At 38.6% G+C, this 21,467-nt stretch overlaps 1 protein-coding gene across 1 annotated transcript in view; it reads right to left on the bottom strand.

Annotated features, from left to right (window-relative positions):
- The window catches only part of KCNH5 (potassium voltage-gated channel subfamily H member 5), a 343,547-nt gene that overhangs the window by 261,654 nt on the left and 60,426 nt on the right, over positions 1 to 21,467 (bottom strand). The window contains exons 2-4 of the mRNA XM_066605821.1: positions 21,286 to 21,409; positions 7,346 to 7,452; positions 3,290 to 3,418 (exon numbers count right to left, since the gene is read on the bottom strand). Of these exons, the coding sequence (XP_066461918.1) occupies positions 3,290 to 3,418; positions 7,346 to 7,452; positions 21,286 to 21,409 (360 nt within the window). The remainder of the gene's footprint in view (positions 1 to 3,289; positions 3,419 to 7,345; positions 7,453 to 21,285; positions 21,410 to 21,467) is intronic.

The raw sequence follows: 21,467 nt of genomic DNA, 5'->3' as shown, positions 1-21,467 counted from the left end.
TTACGTGTTATTATCTTACAAGCAGTTCTTTGTAAACAGTACAGCATCAAATTTTAACTAGGTACCTCTATTAGAGCCGTAAGCCTGCACTAAGTCTTTTTTATTCATTTCCGCTGTAAGCAAACAGGTGAAAAATAACAATAAGAAACTAATTACTGGGCCTTGGTCCAATGCTACTAATGTTATCAATTATTTATAGTGTCTCAGACATAAGTATCTAGCTTCGTAAAAGCTTTCACAAGCATGGGTTTTGTTTGTTAGACTTTTTGAGGAAAGGGCCAAAGAATTGCTCTTAAAAGGCTTGTCTCATGAAGACTATCCTTGTACATATGCCCTATTTAGAAATTTGAACATCATAGAGGAGGTCCTCTCTTTGGACCCCCACCAACTTCTATGAGCCACACCAATGTGCACTCTGTCCATCCATGACCACTGGGTAGTTGCCTTCATGAAATTAATACTTTAGGTGCAGTTTGTCTGGGTGGCCCCATTTTTCCACATTAGGACCAGCATCTAGATAATAAGTCCTCAACTAAATGAACATCCAACCAATTACATTGTCTTGTAGTTCTCAAGTTTGCTCATTTCTATTTGTCATCCTTTCAAATTGAAGAGATGGGAAAGGACTTAAAAATGAAAAACTTTTCCATCAGCCCTGAAATTAATAAGAAAACCAATGGAAAAATTGATGTCATCCGAATTCATGGGCAGAAATCCAACTGAATGGTTCTTAATAACAGGACATCGGTCAAATATACTCTTTTTTTGCCATAGTCTTACATTAAACCTAGTCCACCAGGCAGGTAAGCTAAATGGCAAAACATCATAAGGCAAAAATGAGCAATAGTTTTTCTAGTAAAAATGTCTGAAAGGAAAAGGTTATAATATCAATCTTGGAGTTTGATCGTACGACCCTGGCCTCTTCATAGTGCAGCATCTTTACGCTGTGCCATTTGGCCACTAATTGCCAATACCTATAGGGTATGTTCACATGTTTGCAGAAATCCTTGTACATGCTGAGAAAACAATCCCCTTCAGATGAAAGGAACAGATTTTCAACTTTCTGCATCCATTCAGCTGTAAGTGAGTTCACATTTATTTTATTTCTAGTTATGAGCAAACTTTTCAAAAGTTCAGTTCGAACAATATACTGAACATTTGCAAAAAGTTCAGTTTGGTCTGAATCACTTTGAACTGAACAGGAAGTTCACTAAAATCCCTAGAACTGCTGTATAATACTGTCTGAGAGCCCATTATACAATATTTTATAGGTAGTGATGAGCGAACTTTTGAGAAGTTTGGTTTCGTTGGTTCGTTGAACTTCTGCAAAATGTTAGGTTTAGTCCAAATGAGTTCAAACTGAACGGGAAGTTCACCAAAACCCCTAAAACTGGTGTATAACACTATCTAAGAGTCATAATAGCCCTGCATAACACTCTGAGCAACATAAACCAGCAGAACCATGTTTTAGGTAGAACTTTACTAATAACTCGGTTCGGGTGCATGCCGAACTGAACTTTAAGCAAGGTTTGATCTGAAACAGCGTTCTGCTGGGTTGGTTCTCTTAACATTATTCTTTTCTATGTGCTATCTGATGATTCTGTTCCCTTGTCCTTGTTATACTTCCATCTATTGCTTATGACCAACTCCCTCTACTGATATAAACCATCCAGGGTTTTAGTCTGGAGCTGTAACATTTTTGTCTGTTACCTGTGCTGTGTTTATTCAGTTTCCATACACTTGCCCTGATTCCTATTCAATAGTCTTGACCTAGCATTACATATTTGTGACTACTGTGCCTGTTCCTGACCCAACTTGTTTGACTACATTTGTTGTCTGATACCTATATTGCTATCATTTCTTCCTAATTGACCTGGTCTATGCCTATTAAATTGCTGTTTTGCCATCTATGAGCCATGACTACTACTTCATCTGCCTTTCCACTGCCAACTACATGTCATGACTGCTGGGCTCATCTACTTATCCACTACCGGCTATGTGTAATGACTACTGACTACATATGCTACACACCATGTTGAGAGACATAAGATGTAACTGCAACTATGACACAAGGTTTTACATACAAGTCTTTTTTAAGGATGAATGATGTTCAGTTGAAACCAAGAAGTACAAGGTACAACAGTTCATCGTGTCGTGTTATAGCACAGGTAGACAGAAGGTTTGAGCAGTATATAAAGTAAAATGACTTTATTACAGGATCAAATTGACTAGCAGTTATTTGTTCTACTAATTGACAATAAAATGAAAACTTAGGATTAACCAGACCGAAGACTAGAGATGAGGGAGCATACTCGGTAAGGCGATATACTCGAGAGAGCCTCGCCTTTTTCGAGTACCTGCTGGCTCGTTCCTGAAGATTCGGGGGGGCCGCGGGGCTGAGCGGGAGGTTGCAGAAGGGATTGGGAGGGAGAGAGGGATCTCTCTCACTCTCCTCCCCGCTCCCCCTCGCTGCCCCGCGCCCCCCCCCCCCCTGAATCTTTAGGGACGAGCCAGCAGGTACTCGAAAAAGGCGATGCTCTCTCGAGTATATCGCCTTACCGAGTATGCTCCCTCATCTCTACTGAAGACAAAAACAAAGTAGTAGCATATTTGATCTCAATGATATTTTACTATGGAAACCCCATTGCTGAACCATTGATGGTTGGGACTTGAACGGTCTCATTATTTTGATAGTGAGGTCCCAATTTCGACTCTGTCCTCTCATCAGCCCTTATTATAGCGACACTTCTTTATAGGGCAGTCTTTCTCCTGTATAGGCCAAGAAGATTGTCCTGTATGCCCAGATTATGAAGGCTCTTGATATAGTTGATGTAACGCCTTTTATTGATATATTGATATGACTGATGAGCGCCTGTCATACCCCTAAGGTGCTGTCGAAAGTGGAATTTAGTATAGTAGTGCAGAACATCATAGACTGTGTTGTACTGTTATATTTGTCATGTCTTAATATCTGCACTATACTACAGATGTAGCATTTGTTAACTTGACTGGTGAAGCATCTGCGCAGTTTATGCAATGGCTGCATTAGGCAAATTGTGTACAAATGTTTAGTCCGTCAAATGAATATTTGCAACTTGACAAATGTTCATTTGGCGCTTGCAACACCTGTAACTGGTATTTAGTGTTATATGTTGAGTTTTCACCAAGGTATCGGTAATAACGTGCCATGAAAAATGTACACAATGATTTGGTACAAGTGAATTGCTGCACATGCTGTATACACATGCTGCTTGAGACACACATCGCTGATGAGTTACAGAACAATTACCTCGTGTAGATTCATCTTCAATCGGTTGTTTGAATAATGTAATATCTTTGAAAGTACAAAGGAATAAAACAACCTTGTCGTGTTCATTTCTTATTGGAGCAATCTGCATATAAAACCAAACCGGAGTTCCTGTGAAGATAGAATTAAAATCCATATGAGTTAACAATATAATAGAACATCAATACAAGTAATACTATCTGTCACTATAGAGTCTTACAGCCATATAAATACACCAGCAATGAGGTATTTTCCAAGTTTTAATACATGAAGTATAGTATCTGTTTATGGGTGAATGGATCTGTTATATGACCCACTGGCACACTACGGTGGTAGGGTTCAGAATGACAATAGCGGACAACAAGAATTTAGAAATCCCCCTAAAATTATCCAATTTCCATTTTGGGATGTTGGTTGAATGATGTTAAAGTGGTTGTCCAGTTGTAGACTATTGACAGTCAATCCTCAGGTTAAGCCATCTATAGTAGGTCTGCCACCTAGGACCACCACTAATAAGCTTTTCACCATGCTGGTGTGTTTTATGCAGGGAGATGATGTGTGCAGGAAGCAGGCAGTTCTGTTTCCTCTGCAGTGGCCAGCCTTGGTATTACATGCAAAGTTCCCATTCACTTCAATGAAAACTTTGCCTGTAATACCAAGCCTGGCCACTGCAGTGGGAATGGAGCTATTTGCTTCCTGCAGAAATCAGCTCAGAGCACAAGTGCATTGACCTGGTAAGATGCTCTTTGGCTGGGATTTGCGGTGGAAGATCCTCAGTGATTTACTATGGATGGCCTATTCTGCAGATAGGCCATCAATAGTTTACAACTGGACACCCCCTTTAAGTGCAGTGAATTTATTGACCTTTTCACAGAAGAAGAAATATGAAATTCACACTGTAAGCATTTACTTCTGCATAGCCACATTTATTAGTGGTCTGAACTTCATATTGTTCCATGAAGCATGGTTATTACTGCAGCTGGGACTCAATAAACCATACTATAGCAATCCATGTGCATGCACTGCTAGGTAATGTCACATATGTTTATATGGATTGTAGGTGACATCCATGAATATAGCTAATTTAAGTCATCGTGCTCACAAAACACAACTTAACTGAAGGCATAATTATACAGCCCAGAAAGTCTCATGAAAGTCATTAACTAATACTTTAATAACTATTGATGAGAAAGTTAACAGCTCAATAACCTGCTTTATCTCAATCTGCATTTTAGCTTCCCAGGTGGACCTGCATATTGATTTTAATGAGTATTAAATTCAGCTGAGATCAATAGAAACAAAGGGCTTTATATGATTTCATAGAGAGAGCTGAAGTTTTATTCTGGGGATTTCTGAGCATGTTTTCTAAGTGGATTTAACAGATTAGCTGCAATTAGTAAAGTTAAAGGGGTATTCTGGGACTTTTTCTATTTTTTCTATTGATGACCAACAGGTTATCAATAGATGATTGGTGGCAACACACCATTTGGATCCCAACCAATCAGCTGATTCCCAGGCTGGTGGTAACTTCAGTCAACGCAGGAAGCAGAATGCACTGGCCATAGTGCAGCAGCCAGGTTTGGTACTGCAGGTGCAGTTCCCAGTGCCAGAATACCCCATTAAAGCCTTAAGGAGAATCCAATAAACTACAGAAAGCCCTACTCATAGCTTGTATACAACCATAATATGGCCATATGCATAAGGTCTACACATTAGTTAGGAGTTAATTAATGGTTGAATAACCATTTTGCAAATCATTGGTGAACAATCGCTTCACCAATACAGCCATACACATTTTAGTCCATATTGTCCATTACAGTCATTCAAACTGGCCATACATGTTCAATGAGAAAGGAAAAAATGAAAAATCTTTCTAAGAGCATTCTTTCAAAGAAATATCTTTCATCCAACTAACAGATGAAAATACACCATTATCCCTTCCCACATCATCAGTTGAATGAGTTGAGGTTCAAAATCTGTAACAGGGTCCCTCACCATCCAAACACAATTTGTAAAGGAATAAGGACAAAAAAAGATACTCCCCATGATGCAAATGTTTTCCCCCATCAAGGTTTAAAGGGGTTTTCCACAGGTTAGGTCATCAATTACTTCTGTTGCCCCATACCCCAGCCCAGATGTTTGCCAGGAAGCTGTTACCTTGTTTGGAGCAGATAGTTCCATACAATATGCAGAGTTTGGTTAGTCTCTTTTAAGCATTTATGACTTCAGCAGTGTGGTGCAATTCATGGCTGTGACAATGTGCTTTATCTAGAATTTCTTGTTCCAGTTCTAAGTACCTTGCTCTTGTCTAGTTTGTCCAGTCAGAGCGTCTTGTTCCTTGAGTATTTCTAGTTCAATCTGTGTTTTCCTAGCTTGTGGGTTATTGTATTATTCCTTGTTTGTTTAAACATTGCTTGTTAGCTTTGTGTCCGCGTGCTTATATCTGCTTGTTCTCAGGGATAGTGTTTCAGACAGGGTTGTCAGTAGGGAAAACTGAAGGCTACTTAGAGGCAATGATGTCTAGTGTTAAAGGATTAGGTAAAGATGTACAGAGAAATCACAACAGCGACAGTGTTCTTTGGACATTATTATTTTGGTTTCGTATTTTCTGCTCTAGTCTCCACTGCTACTTTATCATATATATTTGTTATCATTATCATCCTCACCACCTATTTATCATCACCCTCTGTCCCTGTCATCTAATGGTGAATCCCTAGTATAATTTATGTTATACTGTGTTGATACATGCTTCAGATCTCTTACAATAGCCATCTGTTACACTTTTCAGCTCTACTGTGAGTCCTGGGGGTATCTGACTACTGGGACACATGGAGTGTACCAAGAAAAGGTGACTGCTAAAGATGAAGGTAAGTTCTGTTATATAGCATTTAGCTGTCATTGTTATGAGTACATCAGGTGAATACGCTGAAGTAACACATATTTGAGGTGCAATATTTTTATAGTTCGACCACATGATGGCTCTTTCCCTGCTCCATCCACTTAAGCTATAAGCTTTAAATTCTTACATTTGATCTTTTCATTACTGCTATGAGTAAGAACCCATTGTGTGGGATTTGAAGTGCATAAGCAGATTTCTTTATGTTTGTTTCCATGAGATTTTAATCAGTTATTAAAACTAAAATGGCTTTTTAATCTTATTGGATCTTTGGTGATGGATATACGTTTCTATGCAATATTTTTATGGCAGGCTCTGCATGTGAGTCTTGATGGCTGCACCTTGACTCTGTAGAGGAACAATTATGCTATCTTGCTGATTAAGTTGAAGTCTGCTTCCCAACTTAAAGGGAACCTGTCAAGACCTTTGAGTTCCATGAACTATATTATAGGGCTCAGCGGTCAGGGAACAGGGGGTCTGGGGAGTTGTATTTCATATAGATGAATGGGACAGTGCATGCACACATTGGGCTGAATAGGTATGCTGTATGCGTGTACTAACTTCGCAGAACACAGCACTGGAACAAGGTACCTGGTGGGTATGAAACTCTGCGCCCCGGACTCCCAACTTCCTGACCTTTGAGCCCCATAACTTAGTTTATGGAGCTCAAAGCTCATAACAGGTTCCCTTTAAAGATATTGTCCAAAATTGGAAGAAAATTGTAACTTTTCTCTAAAACCTGTTTACAGGTTGCTATATATCTGGTATTTCTTCCCAGCCTCACTTACTTTAACAGACCTGAGCTACAATACCAGACGCAACACATGGACATGTTTGGTGCAGCTTTTGGAAGAAAGCAGCCATGCTTTTTCTAATCCTGGCCATTCTTTTTAACATAAATAGAAGTTGGACAGACAGCGTTGGTTGATGCAAGAATATAGAGTAGAAATAACACCTGTTTTGAATGGAATTGCAGATGCAAATTCACCTGAAGCAAACTTATTGGTATAGGGAAAAGAAATATAGTGGGGAACGTTGGTGTTTTGAACAGTATTGAGCCTTGGAAATAAATTGTACAAATGATATGGTAAAACTGTTTTCCAGTTATCACAGAATTTCTGGAGTCTGCCTATGAGGAAAACACAATGGGACGATATACATACTGCTTTTCTTGTAAAGAAGAACTTCAAAGCAATTTGACTCGTAGTTGTCAAAAGTCTGCCTGATTTTTTCAATGGTCTTCTTATCTGTCAATTCCCCATACATGAAGCTGCAATAGAAGAGATACACTCATTGAAGTTTATCAAGACTGAAAGTTTGCAAATACAGAGTTTGAACGGTAAAATAGATTTTTTTTTATTTCAGAGTTGCAGAAAACCAAAGACATTTGATCCATGACTCTTATATATAATTTTAGTTACCATACAAACTACTTCCAGAAAGGCTGAATACTGTAGACTGACTGAATACCATTCTATGCTTTGAATCTTAAAAGTCAGAACCAAGTTAAACCTTTTAAAATGACTTGGCCCCATTTCCAAGTCATCAGGTTTAATTGATTTGGCAGTAGATTGGAGTGGGAGGCTCGGGATTGCCAACCTCAGTTTTTTTTCTGGACAATTTATTCAAAAATCACAGACAGCCAACATTTTTACAGACAAATTGGAAAACCAAAATAAATTACAGTTTAAAGATTATAAGTGGTATATTTCTATATCTGAAAGTACTGATATGAACATATTGATGGCATTCACTGTAATAACTGCAGTCACAATATCTATACAAATGCCTCCTGTCTCAAAAGAAATCACGGATAGTTCACTTTTTTCATGGACAGTAGAAAGAACCATAATATGGCCAGGCTCCCACGATCGGTCAGATTCCGCATTCGGGAGGCCCACAGAGAATCTAGCTGTGAGCCTGGCCGGTGACCCTGCATATGGCACTTACCTGTACTGTGGATGACCGCAGAGGCTCGCAGGCGGTTATGCGCAGTAGAGGGTTTTTTACAGTTTGTATTTCCATCACTTAGAGATGACGTGGGTACCTGCAGCCCATATGCAATGTCGATTGCATATGGCTTCAGGTTGGACGCCTCCATTGACATCAATAGAGGCCATGTGGGTGAAACCACGTTAAAACAGAGCATGCTGTGGTTTTTCTTTGGCTCGCGGAATACACAATTCGTATCTGCAAGTGTAAAGAAAAAAAAAAATCAAAAATACATGACTTTCAATGTCTGTGTTTTACTACTGATCATCCCCACGGACGCCAATCACGGAATCCGCAATTCAAATCTGGTAGTGTGACACTGGTCTTCTACCAACTGTTTAGGAATGTATGGGTAGTTGGCAACCCTGGTGAGGTCTGTGGAACATCTATGGCTACAACTCTCTGTCCAGACACTTAATGAAGCAGCTCCTTCTTGCTTAGAAAACAGCAGGAAGTCACAGCACCAATCTGTTCCATGCAAATTTAGAGCTGGTGTACATAGCTTCCCATCTGCTTGAGATACCGTAAGCACTCTTTCTTCCGGGGGGAAATACTTAATATGGCATATGTTGGGAGCATGCTACATTTTTTTTCACATTGATTTGCTATGAATTTATTTTAAAAAGTCTTTGTGTTCCTTCCTATAAAATTGGAGACATGCAGAGGTACAAAAAGGATATTGATGCCGTATTACACATTCCTAGAACACAGATTCTGTAATATAGCAGTAAGGAGACAGACATAGATAACATGAACATTATATGGGACCATTGCTTTCCAATATGGTAAATGATCTAACAACATCCCCTCATGTCTCTCTCACAGCCCACCAGTACTTGTGAGCTACGAAATTGGTCAGCTCAGTATCGACAGGCAATTAAATAGTCAATAGGTAGCTGTTGGTTGCATTAAAGGTGTCAGAGTTACCTACTGGGTTCCGTTGTAGCTGCACAGGTTGCACATAGTGTGCATGAGGTCACAGTCTATTTCTCTTTAATCGACTGGTGATGATCCAGTATAGGGTATTATAATAATATTTGATCATTGTTTATATCGTCAAGCACCTGTTTCTAGGCATGGCCGCTGAGGTGGAACGCTACTGACAGTGTTTTGTTAATGCGGAATACTTGTGTATGTGTAATGTGCTTGCTTAATGAATCCCTTGCCAATCTTGTTTATATAGCCTTATTATGCTTGTGCCCTGATTACTGGGTACTTGGGAAATTCATACAACCTTACATGTTAATTGGGCATCCCGCTTGTGCTGTAGGACATGATGTTTGCAGTTTTGCAGTGAGGTTTTATATACATAATTGATATTGATTTTGTGCTATAGCAACTTGTGTAACACAGTGTGTAGGCAAAACCTAAAGCAAATGTGAAATATCCGTAGGTGCATATAGCATAGAAAGGCGCTCCTTCTAGGAATTCTTTGTGTATCAAAATAATTTTTCATATCTTTGCTTGCTGTAAGTAAATGGAACCATTCTTTGTTATTCCAGAGACTAAAAAAACTATCCCGATTATGGATGGTTACTCTTCAATACAGTCTATAGGAATTAAGGAAACAGTTGAGTGCATTGACTCTACAGCTTTCATACCTCTAATAGACTGCAATGGAGTGTGAATATACAGTATATATTTTGCCAACTCTCTGCCAGGAACGGCAAAGTAGGGACCCTGTGGCAGCTGGACATGATTAGGTAAATTTTCCAGCCTCCATATGTAAACAAGAATATTTATATTCACTGACAAAATGCAGGGATCTTGAAAACAGTGAGGACTTAATACAAAAATTATAATATGAAGTTGAAAAACTATTAATTACTAAATGTTTAATCTGTATTTACATGAGACTAGAAAATCATTTAAAGTTACCTCATAATGGGAATTCAACATATAGCCAGAGTAAGTGATGCTCAGTAGATTTTGTAGCTTAAAGGCTATGGAAACCTTCATGCATGAAAAATCAAAACATACATATCTTACTACGTTCACGCAGAAAAAAAATGATGCACTTATCTGGGGGGGGGGGGGGGGTTGCATTGATTTTCCCTTCTCATGCATTTAGAAAGCCTCACACTTGGTTTACAGGTTCTCCAACTTTGAAGTTTCTAGCTCAAGGGCATTCCCAACACTGATCAGCTTGCCTCTCGCATGAATGTGCACAGTTGTGAATCACATATTTGGCCATTTTTTCAATAGGGATGGCATGAGATATTTTGTCAAATGCTTAACTAAAGTCAAGATCTATTATATCCACCGCATTTTAAATTAATTAAATAAATAAATCTTGTTATTTGTATAGCGCCAACTTATTCTGCAGCACTTTCAGGTAATTTATTTATTACCCCCCCCACCCCCCCACCAAGCTGGGTACTCATTTTACCAGCCTCGGAAGGATGGAACACTAACTCGACCTTGAGACAGCTACCTGAACCATGCAGGGATTGAACCCACAACCTTCAAGTCATGAGCAAGAGCTTAGGACTGTATTTCTGTTGTCTCAACACTCAAAGCATTTTCCTGAGCAACCATGTCCATGATTCTGTCATAGAAGGAAATTAGATTAGTCTGGCATGACTTGTTTGTTACAAACCCATGCTGGCTCTGGTTAATTACTGCATTCTTATCCAATTACTTGCATACATGCTGTTTAATAATTTGTTCAAAAGATCTATTGGTCGGGCTCAGAGGCCTATATTTTCATGGATCCACCTTATTCCCTTTTTTGATGACAGGGGAAACATTTGCCCTTCTCCAATCTTCTGGGACTTCTGTTCTCCAGTAATTTTCAATGATGAGTGGTTCAGCAATTACCTCTGCTGCTTCCTTCAGCAATCAGCATCCTAGAATATAATTTATATGAACCTGTTGACTTGAATTTATTTACATTAGCTAAGTGTTTCCTCACCACCTCTTTGCTTATAGGTAAAGTGCATTATTTTATTCTTTCAATAGCACAAGGAAGATCAGCTAATTTACTTTCTGAAAGAAAACAGATACAAATAGAAATTTAAAAGTTTGGCCTTCTCAATTTCTTTTTTAACCAATTCGATATTTTTATCTTGTAAGCATTCTATAGCTTCTTTGATTTTCTTTTGCCTTTGACATAACCCCCAAAATCCTTTTTTTTATTGATTTTGGTCTCTCTTGCAAGCCTCAATTCATTATCAGCTTTAGCTATTCTGACACTTGCCCTACAGTTTCTGCTGACTGCATTATATTCTTCTTTATATGCCCCTCTTTCTATTTGATAAACATTTTTTCTTTCTTCTTAACATGTGTTTAAGTCAAAGTCTCCCACCGTTCAAGCTTGGCTAGACCTTTTTGTGTTTACATTCTGTGTCCATCCATCCTGATCTCTTAAAATGCTTCTCATTCTTTCTTCTTCTAGAGATTATTAACGATTGTGCTTTGATAATCTCATTTCACAATATTTCCCAACCATCTTGGACATTTCTGTGCTTAAGAACATCCAGCCTTTGGATTCTTCCTACCCTCTTTCTGAGTTCATTGAAATCTGCCTTTCTGAAATCCAACCTTGAGGTTGAGTTTTCTCAGGTCTTCCTCCCCTTGTTATCCAAAATTCAATGATAGCATGATCACTGCCTCCTAAGGTCCCAGCCACCCTTACTTCCTCGACCACTTCCTTACCGTTGATAAGAATTAGGTCCACAATAGCAGATCCCCTGGTTTTTTTCTTCTACTTTTTGAAAGATAATGTTGTCAGCAAGAGCGGATAAGAATTTCTTGGATCCATTACTTTTACCTGAGAGAGATTCCCAACAAATGTCTGGATAGTTAAAATCTTTCATGATCATCATGTCGTATGTTTTTGATAACCTGGCCATCTAATGTAGAAAGATTTTATCCATATCTTCTGCTTGTCCAGGTGGCTTGTAGTAAACACATACAATGGTGTCCTTTCTGTTATTCTCTTTTAGTATTATTACCCAAACAGTTTTTAGAGAACTCCCATACTCTGAAGCTTGAATCTCGTGCCGCATGCGCAGACCAGCTGTGTGGCACGAGCACGCCGGAGCGGCCCCATTCAATGGGACAGAAGAGCAGACTGCGCAAGCGCGTCTAATCGAGGCAGAAGAAGGCTTCGGTCGGCGCCATGGAGACGGGGACGACAACACCAGGGGGGGGTAAGTATATAACTTCTGTTGGCCAATATTTAATGCACGATGTATATTACAAAGTGCATTTATATGGCCATACAGAAGTGTTTAACTTCAATTGCTTTTTCGGGACAACCCCTTTAAAAGTTTTGTGCCAAAATGGACTGGTATTTGGAATTGTTCATAGTTTTCTCCACCTTGACTAAAACCCCAGTTCCTGCAGCAGAAAAACAGCCCCAAAGCATAATGCTGCCTCCACCATCTTCGCTGCAGCTATGAGGGTCTTTTAGTGATTTGCAATGTTTGCTTTGTGTCCAGAACACCTTTTGGAATTATGGCCAAAAGGTTCAACCATGGTCTCATAAGACCTCCCATGTTCTCATAAGACCTCCATGTTCTCCCACATACGTTTGGCAGACTTGATGTAGGTTTTGGCAAAACATAGCTGGGCTTGGATGTTTCTCTTTGTTAGAAAAAGCTTCCCTCACAGCCCAGACATATGAAGAATACGGGAGATGGTTGTGACATGCACCACACGACCAGTACTTGCCAGAATTTCTTGCAGCTCCTTTAATGTTGCTGAAGGCCTTTTGGCAGCTTCCCAGACCATTTTTCTTATGGTGTTTTTATCAATATTTGCCGGTTGTTCAGTTCTTGTCAATGTCACTTTTGTGCCAAATTTAATCCACTTCTTGATGACCATCTTCACTGTGTTCCATGGTATATGTAATGCCTGAAAAAGTTTTTGGTAACCCTTTTCAAAATGATACCTTTCAACAATCAGATCCTTTTGATGTGTTGTAAAGCCTTTATGGTTTTTGCTGAAAAATGCAACTAAGAAAATGTCAGGAAAAGCCTACTTAACGTTATATGGGGTAAATCTGAATCACTGTAAATAATGGCAGTTGTGTACTGACTGCTATTTATCATAAGTTTAAATGTGATTGGCTAATTCTAAACACAACCACATCCCCAAATATAAGAGGGTGTGAACACTTGTGCAACCACATTATTTTATCATTTTTCCACTCTAAATGATTCCACCAACATGAAGGTGGAAATAATTCTGAAATGATTTATATTTGTTGGATTTTTTAACATGACAAAATCTACAAAAGCATTGCTAAAAATCTATGGTTAGACAAATTATCTGGAAGTAAAAAAAATTCTGGATTGTTTCTGAAAGGGGTGAAAAAGAACCCAAGGGTAACAGCTAAAGACATACTGTACAGAAGACTCCACCAACTTCCAAAACTTCCATATATGTGTCCACTATTAGAAAACAATCAATAAAAATGGTGTTCATGGAAGAACACCACAAAGAAAGATACTGATTTTAAAAAAATCAAACATTGTGGCTCATCTCAAGTTTTCCCAAGACTACTTGGATGTGCCACAATACATCTTGGAAATTGTTCTGTAGAGAGATGAGACAAGAGTATCCAGATGCTGTGGCATGATTTCTAGAGGGCTGTGCACACAAGGCATCCCAGAAATATTGGTTAACTAAAACTAGTTTGCAGAGAGAAATAGATCAAAATTCCTTCTCAACATTAGGCTGCATCCGCACGGGCTACAAAATCTCTCTACAAAACATCGCTCATGTGGAAGAACTCATTGGAAACCATGGGCTTCACATTGTAGCGATGATTTTGTAGCGAGATTTTGTAGCCCGTGCGGATGCAGCCTTAGGCAAATCTTGTAGCTACATAATACGTTTGGTGAATGTGTCTGCTGCTAAAGGGGAATTTATGGGTTATTAAATTCAAAGGTTAACTTATTTTTTCTTTTTGCTCTGTGTATGTTTACTCAATGTGCACGATAAAAACATATTACTGAAAGTGGATATAATAGATGGATGCTGCGGGAAGTGTCTTATACCCGCCCTTACACAGTATGTTTGTATCAGTGTATTAGAAAGTGTGGCTGCAGTCTGTGATTTTTGGTTAACAAAATTTTTATTGATTTTGAAATAGGCAAAACATATTACTCGAGACTTTCAACACAACATTTATGTGTAAAGTCCAGTTACAAGATTATGTAGATTGACTAGAGTTTTCATAGCCATTTATTTTCCCTTTATTAAAGTAAAATGTAAAATATACAAGGTTCTATTTCCTTAGTACCTTAATAGATTTGATCCCCTTCTGTGATCTGAATGTAGATATGAGCAATGTCAACTCAACAACCAGGGTCTTATAAGATCCTCTGTTAGTTCCAGGGTTTAATACAGGGATTAGGAGGAGTAAAGTTTCACCTTAGTGAGAGCACCTAGTAGTTTTGAGGAGATTTATAGGGCATCGGTATACAGCAGGCTATTGGCTGGCTGAGTGAGAGGCTTATGATGTGGGTCAGGGAGGGGAAAGTTTTTCACCTAGTAGATACTGTACTTAAGGAGAAATGTACTCCTCCCAACCCACATCATAGGCCTCTAGCCCAGCCAACCAGGAACCCTTTTGTACAATGGTGAGAGGTAGAAACCCCAAAACAGTCTGTCTGTAGGTAATTGTCTTTACTCCTGGTGAAAACTCTGGCTTTGGCTTCTATTCCTAGCCTTTGTTACAAGGTCTGACATTGCCTTGCAGGAATGCTGCCTTTTAATAGGTGGGGCTGTAGATGCATTGTTCTATCTTCCAATTTGCAGGCTTTGATACAATAATGGGGCTGACGGTCTAATATACGACAACCCCATTTGCAGCCATTGATGTAGCATTTTTCTTACGGGTTAATTTACAATTAATCTATTATATGTTATTGTACAGTGATAATAGAAAAGATTAAGAAACAATGAAAAGTGGATATGTGCATGTTCTATATAGATGGAGGGTAAGGCACAAAGTACTTTAGTCTGATGCTGAGTGTGAATAGCAGTAGAAAAACATGTATCTTACAAGTATGGTATATGAAAGACCAAACAATACAATACAAATCTAATTTCTAAGCCAGTCTTTCTCAACAAGTAATCTTGTTGTCAGAAATATATTGAACAAATTTCACAAATAAAAGAAAGTATAAAAAACTAGACTGTGTCTTGAAATAGAACAGAACTGCACTTATACAAATATCCTGGAGCATAAGACATATGTAATAAGAGAAATGCCACAATAATTTCAGGGAGAATAAGACATAACATTCAATATAATTTGGTGGCACTGACCCCAAATCAATTAGTTTTCGGTTATTGCAGCCTTCTCCAGTCTTCCTCTTTTCTCATATTTGTTTCCTTCAATTATATCTACTAGTAATGGCTTTTTGCCTTGTAGTTAGCACCTATTTTTATAATATTTGTGACTACCAGGATGAACCAGAAATATACAATGACCTCAAGAGCATATGTTGCTATAAAGGGAGTCCATGCAGCTAGTAAGGGGTCCAAGCTCAGGGTGGCCAAAACTTACACAACACTTTCACAGCCTCTGCAACATTAGCAAAAAGGGAATTGGAAACTACTCTGGAGAAGCTTCTACTACTGGTTTCTCTTCAAAGTATGAGTAGTTGGGTAGGGAACAAGCAAATGCAGGTATGAGCAGGTATTGTTGAATATAGTGTAGGACATTGGTGGGATGAAGAAAGAGGGCCTTCCAGTAGATTCAACCACCAGTCTTTTCAGGAATTGTACTCCACTTACTCTATGCTGGAATGTGATGTTTTTAATCTTTGCTTGATAAATGGTTATGTTGCCCAAAATAAAGCTTGAATATACTGTGATCATCTGATAAATCTGTAATAAATAATCCATCTCCGCAATCTCACTCTTAAGGCCCATGTACACAAATATAATTGCTCAAAACTCGCTCAAACGACAGTTTGAGTGACAGTTTTGAGCGATCATCTTTGCATAACTCTAAGTAGCTAATTAGCTACTTAACAGTTAATGCAGGCAGAGCGGGATACTTCTGTGATAGCTCAGAGAACAAAGCAGCTGTTTTGCATATGCAAACAGCTGCATTGTTCTCAGAACTTTTAGCTGGTGTCCCGCTGAGAACTGCCAGCAGGATACCAGCTGAAAGAATACCATCAGCACCGCCCACTGAAAAAAATCAGCCTGTGGCACTGAGAAGAGTCATAGGTGATTTCTAGCTTGCTAGAAATCACTAATGAACATATAGTGCATGAACAGTGCACGATGGCCGCTCATTTAGATGCAACGGTTATTGCTCAAAAGATGGCTTTTGAGCAAATTTGGAGCGATAATCGTTGTGTCCAAATGGGCCGTTAACTTCTAAAGGTTGTAGTGGTGCGACCTTAAGACTTTGCACCACATTTATATCAATTAGGGTAGTGGTGGCAATTGTGTTTAAATGTATCAGAAGGTTCAAATATATATGTGACTTGATCTACAGTACTACGAAAAACACTGGGACATATTTAGTATTGAAAGTGCACAAGCCTGCTGGCAAAAATTAGACCAGGAAAGTGTTTTTTTTTTCTTTGCACCAACATTTATGATGGGTTTTAGACACTAAAAGATATTTTTTTCACAGAGTCTAAAAAGGGGGTGTGGGTTTGCAGGAAGGGGCATGACTTTGCAGGAAAGGAAATGTGTCCTAAATGCAATTTTGAAATAATGCACCAAACTTTTGCTATGAAAACTGATGTAAAATACAAATAAGGCAGAACACTTCCTCAGATACTATTTTCAGATACAATATGTCCCTATACACAGGGAGAAAAGTGCTTATCTTCTTCTGTTGTATATAGACAGAACAGCTATACGACATATAAAATCCGCCTTGGGTGCTGCATACGCTGGAGAGCTGCTTGTGGAGGCACCTCTGAGCTAGAAGCAGATGCAGGATGAAACCTCCACACAAGGACCAGGATAATGCACTACCGTCTTTGATAGCAAGAATCAGTCCAGAGGAAGACATCATATGGTCTAGTACCTACATGTTATATAAAATGTCCACAGATGATGCATTTCAAGGTCTTTGATAATATCCCACCAAAGCCCTAATTTGAAAATGGCAATCTCTTTACGTCAGTTTTGACAAAAGTTGCAAATTTTGGCAGATGCTGTATTTGCTTAAAAGAGTGCAATTGTTTTCAATTTACATCATTCTCACTATAGTAACCCCTCCGCTGCAACTTCCTTATTTTTTAAGCAAGATACCTGCATGAGGGCTTGTGTTTTGTCGGCCAAGTTGTTTTCTTAAAGCACCGTATAATGTATTGCTAATCTTTACAAAATGTGTCGCAAAATGGAAAAAAATTAATTAAATTAATTTGCGCCATGTTTCAGGCATTTGTTACGGCGTTCATGCTGCGGTAAAAAAAATTACGTTATCTTTTTTCTATGCGTCAGTACGATTATGGTAATACTAAAATTATATAGTTTTTTAAATGTAGTACTGCATAAAAAAAAACAAAAAAAAACAACTTTTAAAAAAGATTAGCTTTTTATTTCTGCATCAATGGGGTTGTGTGAGGGGGGGTTTTGCTGGGTGACCTGTAATTTTTAATGATACCACTTTGGGGTACATATATTGAACATTTTTTATTTATTATTTTCTGGGAGATGGGAAGACCAAAGAAGCACAATTCCAGCATTGCATAGATTTTTCTCTGACTATGTGGGATTAATAATGTGATATTTTAATCCTTTAGATTTTTACGGATGCAGTGATACCACATTTTATGTTTTTATTTATATATATTTTTTAATGTGGTGACTGTGAAAGGATTATTTTTAACAGTTAATATTTTTTATACTAATAAAAAAACTGTATTTAACTTTTTTTCCATTGTTCTTTAGTCCCCACAAGGACTGAACTACTGATTGTTTGATCACTTATACAGTATAATGCAATGCTATGGTATTCTGACTGGCAGTCTAGCAGGACATGGCATAGGCATGACGTGATATGCAATTATTTATGGCTGCACTGGGAGCCTTCCGAAGCCTGCCAACTGCTATAGCACTCGGACAGCTCATTGCAATCTCATTGGGAGGGGTAAAGGGGGTGTATTCAGGGCCCCCAAATGCTGATTGGGCATTTGAACAGTCAACAGCCACTTTCAGTGTTATCTCCGATGGCAGTTGTTGCTGGTGGGTTTCGGTTTCAAGGATGGCCAACACTATCGTGCATGTAGCAGATTCTGCTTTTGAGTCCGCTCCATACACAGGCATCTGACGTGCACCATACCATACATGTATAGCGCACGTCGGGAAGTGGTTGAAAAAGAAAAAGTGTCCAGGACTTCATGGACTATTTACTATAATGTACACTGGAAACTGGCTTAATCACAGTGCAAATCTAGATTTCATTTTCTGGTGCATAGAAGCCAAGTATGCATCAAATTTATTAAGAGACACAGACCTCTTAGTAACTTTAGCGTATCTTACTACAGCGCACTTCAGATGAAGACTGATGTATGAAACAACCAGTCTTAATAAATTTCCCCCTATTACGACCCCCTGATTTGAAGAAGGGATAAAAAGACACTGAAACGTTATCTTCGGACATTTTAAATACATTATTGGTATCATAATTAATCATTTCTTTTTCTGGATGTGACTTTCTGCCAAAGTGAGTAGTCCATTTTTGGGTCTTTATACCAGAGGTTCTATCCTGCATGAGTTTGTAGTCTATAACCTTAGAGACACATAGGTCTGCATAGGAGCTATACACCAAACAGTAGTGGATTTCTAACCCAGACTATCTGCAAAGTTGCTTATTTTTACCTTAGATGCATTTGAGCAATAAAAATTGATTGGAAAATTGGATATACCCTTTAGTACATTTCCCCCTTCTTACAGAGGATGAGCCAAGAAAATCTCATAAATGCTGTGTTATTTCAACTTAACCTCAGGAAGACTTTCACTTTTTTAAGTGGCTGTTTCAACTCAAGTCGCAGAAGCTAAGGAAAGTCCATTTGTTTTTTAGTGTTGTTTTACTGTAGTGCACATATTAAAAAGTCTTAAAGTGCCATATATTGATTGCTCTGCTCGCTTATAAGCAAGTTATCCTTGTTGTGGAACGATAAACACACAGGGAGAAAAAATGGGATAAAACACCATGCCTGCTCCTAAAATAATTGTGTGTGATAGAAATCTCCACTGAAAACATAAAAGGCAATTTCGAGCATGAAGATCAAATTTACCAGAAGATGCAGCAAGCAATTGGTTTCTATCCTCTACATGTAAAAGAAACAGCAGGGATAGATGAAGAGTCTTTAGCTTCAGTAACACTTTCTAGTCTAAGCCCAGACGACAACTTTAACCTCTTTAACCTTCTTGTCAAAGTCTTAAGGGCTGTTAACCAAATGGATTTGATGACAATTTGGCACTAAAGAACAATAACTTCTATTGATTTACAATGTCCTGAGCATCATCTCCTATCAGGAGGCGCTGCCAGCTTTATATTATGCCATTATATATTTATGTAACAGAAAATAGCTGGCAACTAGAAGATCATTTGGAAACTGTGTGCACCTCTCCGGATTTTTTTCTTATTTTACTTAAAGGAGACCTGTCATAGAAATAATTTGCCAACAGTTCTATGGCCCAACCCTGTTCTTTATTTACTTAGCTGCAGTGTCAACCATAATTAATCCCTGATGGGTTGAAGGACCACAAAACCATCGAAGCAAATCAATGCCAGGTTTTCAAGGTGAGTATGTAGACAATAGACAAAAACATTTCTTTGCACATTCAATCAATAGCCGTGTCTGAGTGGCACCTAATTTTGGAGAGGTTGAAATTGAAAAGTGATTCTCCAGCCTTAAAGGGGTATTCCCATTTCAGCTTTTCATAGTTGAGAAAGGGATATACTGCCATGGCTACAAGCGACCTTGCCGGAGCCTACAGAAAAAGCTGCGTACCTAATGCTGTACAATTTTCTATAGCTCTCATAGAAGTAAAAGGGAGCTACGGAAACAGCATAGCATAGCAAGCAACGCTGTTTCTGTAGCCCACGCTTACTCAAAGACAGCTATGGAAAGAGCTAAGCACTCAGCTCTTTTGGCACAGCATCAGAACAGAACTTCCAGGTTTTCTCATCTCAGTCATGAAAAGCATTTTTGAAAATACTCCTTTATGGGCTCATTCACACAGGCATATGCAGTTTTGGTCTATCAAAAATGAACCAATTTGATTCACAATTTCACTTCAAGTTGCATATATTTTTGTTGCATATGTGCATGTTTTACATCTGTGCGCCATCCATGTCTCATCCATTTTTGACATTAAAAAAAATGGAAGAAGGTCCAATTGCCACTTTTTTGTTTTCACTGTCTCCTGGCAATGTATAAAAAATGCAATGTACACGCATGCAACATCCATGTTTGCTTTTTTTTTTTAATGCTCCCATAGAGTTTCATGGCAACTTTGGTCCATGAGTACGGACCAAAATAAGATGGGCTTTGATTCCTTTTATGCGCATCATCATTCTGCATAACAAACACATATATCAATTTACTTTAATAGGTCTTTGTGCTCTCCGTTTCAGTCAGTAAAAAATATGGAGAGCACACAGACAGAAAATATAGCTATGTGAATGGGCTCTAACTGTAAGGGCCTTGTGCATGGGGTGACTGTCATTCATAAAAGCGCTATGGACAGTGATAATCATTCCTCTGCTTTCGCATAAGAGTGATGATCACTGAGTTAATGGAGGCCGAGTGGGTCAGAGATCTCTTCCAGCTGCCTGCCTCCAATCACAGTAAACGGGCCATCGTTCATAGATCCAATGAGAAACAATTATCATTTCATGTAAAAGGCCCTAAGTCCACACTGAAAACAAATATTTCTTCATTTTATGGCAGAGTCAGACAAACGTGGGCGCAACTACCCCTGTGCCGGCTTTTAAACTCTGTGCTTGGGTTTTATTTAATTGTACTAATTCAAGAGTGCCCAAAATCTTACAAAATATCGAGTGAAACAACTGACTGATGTCTTTATTCCAAAAAAGTCTACTATGCCAAAATACAGAATGGTTTACTATATACTTTAAGGCTAAAAAGCGAAAATAAATGATACAAACCTGCAAGTACTACTCTTCTGCATGATGTCAGCTCGGTGATATCCAGAAAGTTTACAGAAACCGTCATTACTATAAACTACAGGCCAGTCCACAATCTGTGCATTTCCCAGTAAGAAGCTTGATTCTAAAAGGAGAATAAAATATAAAATGTCAGATAGCTATATGGACACAATAAAGAGAAT

The sequence above is a fragment of the Eleutherodactylus coqui genome, chromosome 6 (genome assembly GCF_035609145.1).
Source record: "Eleutherodactylus coqui strain aEleCoq1 chromosome 6, aEleCoq1.hap1, whole genome shotgun sequence".
NCBI lineage: Eukaryota > Metazoa > Chordata > Amphibia > Anura > Eleutherodactylidae > Eleutherodactylus > Eleutherodactylus coqui.
The sequence above is the reverse complement of the archived record's forward strand: the minus strand, read 5'-3'. Positions and strand labels throughout refer to the sequence as shown.